Below are 8,842 nucleotides of genomic sequence, written 5' to 3'. Positions count from 1 at the left end.
CCTTGTATTGTTTTATGTCTGTATTTTAATTACCTGATGATAATTTCTTATTACAGCTTGAATTTACACAGACCATAACAAATATTGCTGTTAATGCATGTATGTAAAGGAAAGCTTGTCATTGCAAAGGTCAATATAGAAGTGATTTTGTCAGTGAACCGTTACCGCTAACAACACTCCATACTAGTCATCATATTTCTTTACTGGGCCGGTGGTAAATTTATACAATTTTAAATGCGTATGAAGTATGAAACAATTAACACAAGTCCAAACATTGTCTTTTTTTATATATGGAGCAAATGTTATATTCTGCTATATTCCCCATTCATTTCGTAATGTTTCCATGGTAACCGAATCCGACACTACGTCACTGTCTGCATATAGACCATACTGAACCTCGTTTTCAGCAGCAAAATGGCCCATGAACCTCTTGTCAACATTGTCGCAGGCAGGTTGCCACCTGCAAATGCAATCAATATAATTCAAATCTGTTTCATTAACGTTAGTCAGGTGATATTCGAAAACCTCCTTGTATAATTTTGATATTTCGATTGTAAAAGAAAAAGACTTTCAATCGTTGATATGGAATTTCTTTATAAAATTTTTCAATCTGAAAAACATTACATTATCTCAGAATAAATCTCCAATCCAATGATATCTTTTTCATTTCTCATGATAAATCATCCGCAACACTAAAGGAGGATTTTCACGGGCTGTTAACCGCATATTTATTAAATAGTTTCACCCAATATTAGAAAATTTCTAGAAAAAAAAAACTTGAAAAGCTACTGGATGTACACATTGTGGTAATAAGTTGATTATTGTATTGTATCTTGGTCCACCTTGTAAAGAGAATGAAATACATATGACTAAAAGTATTATCAATCTAATTCTGTATCATGCTAACAAGTTATGATTTAATCATGAATATGATTAATGATGTTTTCAACATTCTCACAATAAAAATGCACTGTCCTATCATAATGATTTTATATTAGGCCATGTTTAAGTGTCTACGTACCGCGTATCACAGCTTATCCGCATGAAATCTGTCAAGTTGGAGGTCGACATATGGACAGTTCTGACATGCAAAAAAGGACAATTTAATATTTACTTAATTCATTCAGTGTACAAAAGTAAGTTCTGAAAATTTAATTCTACTGTAAATTATTTTTTATTCAAATTTTCTTTATCAATTACGATGACTTTATGTTGGAAGAAATTAAAATTAACAACAAAACCAAATGCCATGCGGCACCGTGTTCCTTCATGCGCTTACCAAAGTATCGTCAAAATTGCGTCGCAAAAATTCCATGTTTGATTTCGCTAATAATGGCAACGGAATGAACCAATAACTCAAAGCGTGCAAATTTATGTTATGGTCAATTTTTGGGAGATTTACTTTTGGCCAATAACTGTACAAGAAATTATATTTTTGGTAAATGAATATAAATGTAATGTAACATGGGGACTGTGACGACGATACTATATCCACAGGCGTTTGAAGTTCTGATTGCAAACTGGGATATAATACCACATAAAACATAAGGGTATTTACTATAACAATAGTAAATACCCTTATTTTTTATATGGTATTATATCTCAGTTTACAGTCAAAACTTCAAAGGCCTGTGCTATATCTCATGATTATGTCCTGATAGCGTTCTTATTTTGGAGTACTCAAATCAGACTGAATTCAAGCATAATGAGTAAGTGATGCATCCAAAGTACAATTATACCACTAAATTATGTACAGAAGTAAGTTATATCAAACCTCATGGTAAACAATATGACATCTCCAGCCTTGAAATCTGTTGTTTTCCACTGACCACCAAACTTGGCGCTGATCTCGTCGGGATCGTGTGTAAACCACCCGCTCCCTAAACAGTAACCAGCATGGATCGAATTGAAGAGAAAGAATTAGCAATGTCTGTTAAAATATACTTTATAAACTATAGATCTATAATTATTGTTTCCAAGAGCATTCTCTCTTTCTGATGTTCATATTTTGCTCTCGGTGATCGATTCTGAATGATTTTGTTTACAAGTCAGTTTTTGCCCATTGACCCTCCATGTTAACAGTAAAATTTATTTAATGCGAATGTGCTCAATGTTGAAGGAATTGCTGATTGCTAAGATTTCTTTAAAAGATATTATAAGTGAAAAGGGAAGAGTCCATCTGAGAAGGTTGATAAATTAGAGTATCATGATGTAGCAGTATTTCTACTCCTATAATTTTTCACCGGGAAATGAACTTGATACACAATAATGTTTGACAATAAAATACTGTTGTTAGAGTCTATTGTATTTACGATTTTATATGCACTTTTTGACAAAAAAGTCATTTTATTTGCATACTATATTTACTGTGGCAATTTAATTTCTTCCAATGAATCTGTTCATGCATACCTTTTAGATTGGCAGCTTCGGCGTCTAAGCTTCCGTATGTTTCCTGGAACCGCTTAAAGCTGCAATGAAGGTTTTTGTTTTATTATTGTTTTAATTTAAAACGTCCATTTAGTTGATGTACACATCAGTTTCAAGATGTTATTCATTAAGTTCATCACATTTTATAGAGCAAGTGAAAGTTCTCATCGTCACGATGTTTCCAAGTAAGGATTCTTACTTAATTGTATTAGCTTTGCTCATCTCTATCGTCAGATTTGCATGTACTTTGGTCCTTAAACAGAACTTTAACAGAAATTCCATATAAGAGGCGTGACAAAGCTATATATCAAACATAACACACCCTTCTAGCTTGTGTGACCCCTCACACATACAAAGCGTCCCCATTTCAACAGTGACGTCACCGAACGGTGTCCACAATGTCACTAAATTCTTGCTGCCACGCCCCATGTACACGTTATCCACGTGCGCTCCGGTAAACCCGCGACGGTGGATTCCCCTGAAATAAAGACATATATAGGGCAACAATAACGATGAAAGGAATCGTATAAATAGTAGGAGACCATTTAGTCTGGATGATTAAGACTATCTATAATAGAGTGAAGGCAGTGGATGCTAGTGATATATGCAATATATTAAAGTGGATAGATAGCCAAAAAGTATCTGAACTAGAGGCCTTAAATTTCTGCCATCAGAGGAATCATAAACCCTCATGTTAGCTGAGATAACGTAGCTCTGGACGACGGACGGACGACTGCAGTCAGATAGTTGTCTTCCTACTGGAGACATATGGGAGGGGCAATAATAAACGGTTGAAGACTGCTACACCAGTATATCCAAACAGTTTGAAATGATAGCATTGGCACATTGATCACAGGCGTCTGCGTTTGGTTAGTATTGATAAAGAACAATACATTAACCCCTACTAAATCAACATATGTATGAGTAAGGTCTTAAAAATTCTATCAATGCTAGCTAGAAGCAGACGCCTGTGCATTGATGGAATGAATATTTAACCTTCTTAATTAACTTGACTGGTATTTTGTAGTTACCTGTATTAATGGAAATTGATTACAATTTGGATACACTAACTTACTGGTATTTTGTAGTTACCTGTATCAATGGAAATTGATTACAATTTGGATACAGTAGCTTACCTTAGCCATTTGTAGTCAAACGTGATGCCGTCGGATCCAAACAACTCTTTGAAAAACTTCTTGGCTGAAAAATATACACATAGGGATATAATGATTCAGCGGTTTTTGGTTATTCAAAAGAAGTCGTTTCAACAAATTTAACCCTGTAACCTTGCGTAGGTAGATCCAATTGTCTTACATAACCTGTTAAACTGTATTAACACACATGGTTTCAATATATCGATTTATACTTACGTCTTGGACCCTCAAGGACACGAATTACTTCTTCAGCGTGTGTGATGTCATTTCGCCCCTAAAGGTGAGATTGAAATATACGGGTTTCTTATCAACATCAAATATATTTTTGACCCCAGTGCATCAAATATATTAATTGTACTTATATCAGGTGTCCTGCAAGGTTTCGCTTTTCGCTGCACTATTCTGTTCTTCAGCTTATGTCATGAAGTGAAGACTTTTTTGAAATCTTTAATGCATGTCAATTTCAATCAGCCATTCCCGTTCTTTGTAGTCCTTTGTCACATCTCTAATATTTCAAACTTCGAAGTTAAACAAAACTTTCTTATCATTTAACATTTAAAACATTTAAATTAAAAACCCCTATGAACTTAAAAGTATTCGAGGGATGATTGATATGTTGTATTGAAGGAGGACCCGAAGGATGTTCTTTTAAAGTCCAACTATTCTCTGACTATAAAGGTCCGTGTACCAAGGACTGGTCTCATTTGGTTAGTTTATTTCCACGAGGTAGCACTCTAAAGTAAACAATGCAAGCGGCTTTTGCAAAATGAAAAAAAAAAACCGTGAAAGAGCAGTGATCCAATATTTGCATAAACTAATTTAACACCTAAAGATATCCATAATGATATGGTAGCAACACTAGGGGTCGACAGAGCCTTGAGGATGACCCCCGACTCGGAAGGCCTGTCAATGTTGCAACCCCAGAAATGGTCAATAAAGTTCAGGATATTGTTATGACTAGCCAGTAGAGTTGGCATTTCTCCGGAAAGAGTACATTCCATTCTGACAAGAGGATCTTGCAATGAGAATGATTTCATCCCGATGGGTACCAAGACTTCTGACAGTTGATCAGAAGCACACAAGGCGCTCATTATCGCGTGCTCATCTTAACCTATTTGAGGAAGAGCTTACCAATTTTCTTCAGAGATTTGTCACTGTGGATGAAACATGGATCAATCATGTTACCCCAGAGGCCAAGCAGCGATCGAAACAATGGAAGCAGCCTGGCTCTCCCCGCCAAAGAAGGCAAATACTAGTTTTCTGGAATGCAGATGGTATTCTGCTGATAGATTATCTCCAAAAGGGAAAAACAATCAATGGCACATACCATGCTTCAGTTCTGAGGCAGTAACGGGAAAATATTAAACTTAAGCGCCGCGGAAAGCTCACTAAAGGTGTGTTATTTCATCAGGACAATGCTCATGTTCACAAGTCTGTCTGTGGCTTTTATTGTTTGAGCATCCACCTTTTTCAACTGCTTTTGCTCCATCAGACTTTCATCTATTTCCAAAACTGAAAACAGCTATTTCAGGCACCCACTTTCAGTCCGATGATGTCGTAATACATATAGTCGTAATACAATAGAGGATGACTTTTTGAACAGCCAAGAAAAGGAATTCTATAAAAGTGGCATTGAGGCCCTGAAAAACCACCGGCAAAAGTGTATAGATACTGAAGGAGATTGTATTGAAAAGTAATACAAGATGTCCGTCAAAATTCAAATCCTTCAATATAAGGCTCACAACATATCAATCAGCCCTCGTTTGAGAATAATTCATTCAAACGGATATGATAGGCTTACAACTCAGCATATTACTGGCCAAACATACCCTTTTGACCATATGTAATTTAAATATATTTGTGTTCTGATAAATACCTTTAGTTTAGAAATAGGCGTTGCTTATTTCCTGGCACGTGTATTTCTTTGATATTTTACCTCCATGAAAGGTATGCATCCGATGCCACATCTGGAGTCTAGTATTCCTTTTGTTGCAGGTTCCGTAATCTTTCCATCGCCTTCCGAGACCACATGGCGTATCACTGCCTCCCGAGCTTTTAGAACCTCTTCCCTGTCGTGAAACCCTCGGATAAACAGGTACCTGTGAAAACCGAAATTCTACAAACTACCATAATTCGGGTCTGCTAGATTTTATCACCAATTACAACACATGCTATGTTTAAAAAGAGATGATGTTCCATTCGATCCTGAGAATAAGTGAAAACCGTTAATGAATTTAAGGGGAATTTAAATCTATAAATGCCGTTGAGAACATTAGGATCAATTTATTGTCCCCAAGATATTCCAGTTCTTAAAATGATTGAAATCCGGTGGTGGTTAAAGTTATTAAATACATAGTATTGATGGTAGGGATAATAATAATCTACCTAGTTGTTGTAGCTATTAAGACCTACCCTTGTTCTTGCAGCTTGTCTCGCAATGCCTTTGTATTTCCGAGTAAATGGTTCGAATCCTGCAATTCCTGGAGTTCAGGCGAGGGAAACTTCAAAGCACGTGTCCCAAGCTCCACGAATCGGGGTTGATTGGTAGCCATAGACATCTGAGGACAGCGGGAACGTTGTTAGCATACACTTAATACTGTTAAAATCCTTTCGTAATTAAACATATATTCATATTCTGCAGTAAGTATACAGTAATACACAATACACAAAACACATACAGCATTTTATAGACAGTTAAAGGGGCATCACTCCAGTTTGGATTTTGGAATGTATATTTTTGCAATTAAATAAACAAATAATAAGTAATATCACATGTTGTATTTTTCTTAATATGAATAATGCGATTTATCATGCATGACTTCTTATATAAATAAATATACCGGTCAAAATGTCCCTATGTAAAACACGTTGACTATATATACCCTGTAGAGAATTCATCACAATTAAACATTTCCTGATATTTTGATTTTGTTTTCCAAAATATAAGAGAGACTCTATATATCCTGGTTGTTATCAAATAAAAGGATACTTATATACCAGGTTTATCATACGTACGTAATGGCCTGAAAAATAATAACACATATAGTGCTTATGGTATGCGAGTTATTTCTGGCCTTGCCTATTGCCAGGGTTTGTCTTGACGGCTGTATAGTACGTGTTCTGTTGGCATCGTATAAGTTAATTCATATATGACGAAGTGCATCTACCTTTGTGGCTTACATCTTATCTGTTGAAATCTTGCATTATAAAGTATTATCCATAATATGTTGTGACTATGAACCATAAAGAATAGTTCAGTTGAAACAGTAACCAATGTACTAAACATGAAAACATAATTCGAACATAATTCAAGGTCACACATTACCTACCTCAAGGTGGTTTTGTTGTGTGCTACCTGGTGTATTTACCTGTCTCCTTGCCTTGTTATCAAACTTACAAGTTTGTGCTCGACACATCAGCTGTTGACACAATACGATAGTATACGAGTCACGTATCATGATAACCTTGGTAGGAGGTACAAGTGTAGCTTGACAATCAATTGTTTTAGGGAAACAAGGGAATCTCGAGGAACGTTTTACGTCAGCTTTTCCTGCACTAATATCACAATATTTGTAAAGAAGCCTCAAATATAACGCTGTACATTGATGTCTTTATTTTCGTTCTTCATTAAATCCAGTTCTTACTATATTCCATTGTCTCCTATATTCTCATTGTCTTTTCTTTATTTTAGAACTTCGTATATGTCTCCTTTTATCGTCCCCTGTTCTGGCGTCTTTTCGCATGTTTCCTATTTTCTTAGACCTTGAAGATGTCGCCCTTTTTCCATTTGGAGTCCCATATATCTTGTTGTTTCTACATAAGTCTGTCTTACCTCTATTAGTTTTCTCTTTTCGTTTGTTCTTCTTTCGTTTCTTCTGTTGTTTTTATACTGTTGTCAGTTTGGGTCTCTGCCGGTGTTTACATACTGTACAGTTGCTTATATTTGCGGATAATTACTTTCCCTATAGCCTTGGTCAGTGAATATAGCGTGAAAAAAACCCTTATATCTATAAATGCACACAATGTTTGACATATACATGTATAGAAGCGTTTACTGAAAAGTATTTACAAGTCGGTGTTCCGTCAAATTTGATACCTGCAAACTACCGTCAGTCATATAGGTCCCGATTGGACGTGATAGTAAGAAATGTGAACCGTCGAAAGCCAAGTAGGCTACCTGTAAGCCATTTCGATTTCCCGATCAGGTAAAAATAATGGGTACAATAACATCAAAGGAAATAGCGATAAAAGCAATTGTTTATGGCAGGACCACGGAGGAAGAACTATTTGAATATATAGAGGATATTGAATGGTTTCCCGTTTAATATAACATATATTTCACGAGTTTGACAAAATATCTATATTTTCTGCTATTTTGAAAGGCCTGATCAACGCAATTTAAGCGTTTTCTGCTGTTATAGGAGAATCTGTGCATGAATAGCTAACGTCAAGTGGGTATTTTGTCAAAAACTAGTCTGAAAATATCAGAAATACAGCGAAATAACCAATTAATCTATCCCCGCTTCGATTGGAAAAATCGGCAAGATACAACGAGGTGAATACAAAGGTCCGCTCTGATTGGTCAAAAACGGAAAACTTATATCTTTACTGCAAAACTTATAGTTTCACTGCAAAATATTATATTTTCACTGCTCATCGCTGCAGTGAAAATATAAGTTTTATTAGTTTGATAAATTTCTATCTTTCACTGGCAAACATTTACATGCTAGAACGGACCAGTTAATTGGTTTTAAATCATTCACAGGTCTAGTATATATATATGTAGTCTTATATTACATGTACATTAAATGCCATTGTGCTATATGTACGTGTGCACATATAAAGTCCATTGACAGGAGTATTTTTAGAGTGATTGCCTGTGTTCTATGCTTATATGTACCACAATACCTGGAAGCCACAAACAGGATGTTAAATACCTACATACATATCAAACGGTTTTATTTCAGGGGCAAGTTATCTCATTACTGAAACGTATAATTCATATAGGATCAAGCTGCAAATCTTGAAAAATGGCAGCTCAAGTATTACGAAGCTATGATCCAATGCGGTATTATGTCAACAATATCTCGGAATTCGATCCAGCAATCGTGAAAGCATTCAAGGACAAAGACTCGGCCAAAATCGAGGAAATCCTTCAGGACGGTCTGAAGACGGACTATGATGTTTTTATCTGTGTCAATAAGTACTGGCATGCGTTTATTTTATGTGCCGCTAACAAGGTCGAAGGGGAACTATTCGCA

General features: G+C 35.7%; 1 protein-coding gene across 1 annotated transcript; it reads right to left on the bottom strand.

Annotated features, from left to right (window-relative positions):
- Positions 1-7: 7 nt before the first annotated feature.
- LOC117327187 lies at positions 8-7,138 on the bottom strand. The gene is made up of 10 exons (XM_033884042.1): positions 6,911-7,138; positions 5,994-6,139; positions 5,518-5,680; positions 3,798-3,855; positions 3,564-3,627; positions 2,750-2,905; positions 2,410-2,468; positions 1,775-1,880; positions 1,022-1,081; positions 8-460 (listed from the first exon to the last, which is right to left on the bottom strand). The coding sequence occupies exons 1-10, from the start codon at positions 7,037-7,039 to the stop codon at positions 313-315; spliced, it is 1,089 nt and encodes a 362-aa protein (XP_033739933.1). The 5' UTR covers positions 7,040-7,138; the 3' UTR covers positions 8-312.
- Between the last annotated feature and the right edge of the window lie 1,704 nt (positions 7,139-8,842).

Source organism: Pecten maximus, chromosome 5 (assembly GCF_902652985.1).
Source record: "Pecten maximus chromosome 5, xPecMax1.1, whole genome shotgun sequence".
Lineage (NCBI taxonomy): Eukaryota > Metazoa > Mollusca > Bivalvia > Pectinida > Pectinidae > Pecten > Pecten maximus.
The sequence above is the reverse complement of the archived record's forward strand: the minus strand, read 5'-3'. Positions and strand labels throughout refer to the sequence as shown.

Coding starts and splice junctions, on each gene's coding strand:
- LOC117327187 (XM_033884042.1), bottom strand. CDS start 7,039: ATGATACGTGACTCGTATACTATCGTATTGTGTCAACAGCTGATGTGT. Junction 5,681..5,993: donor GACAAGCTGCAAGAACAAGG/GTAGGTCTTAAT, acceptor CGGTTTTCACAG/GTACCTGTTTATCCGAGGGT. Junction 1,881..2,409: donor CGAAGCTGCCAATCTAAAAG/GTATGCATGAAC, acceptor GTTACTGTTTAG/GGAGCGGGTGGTTTACACAC.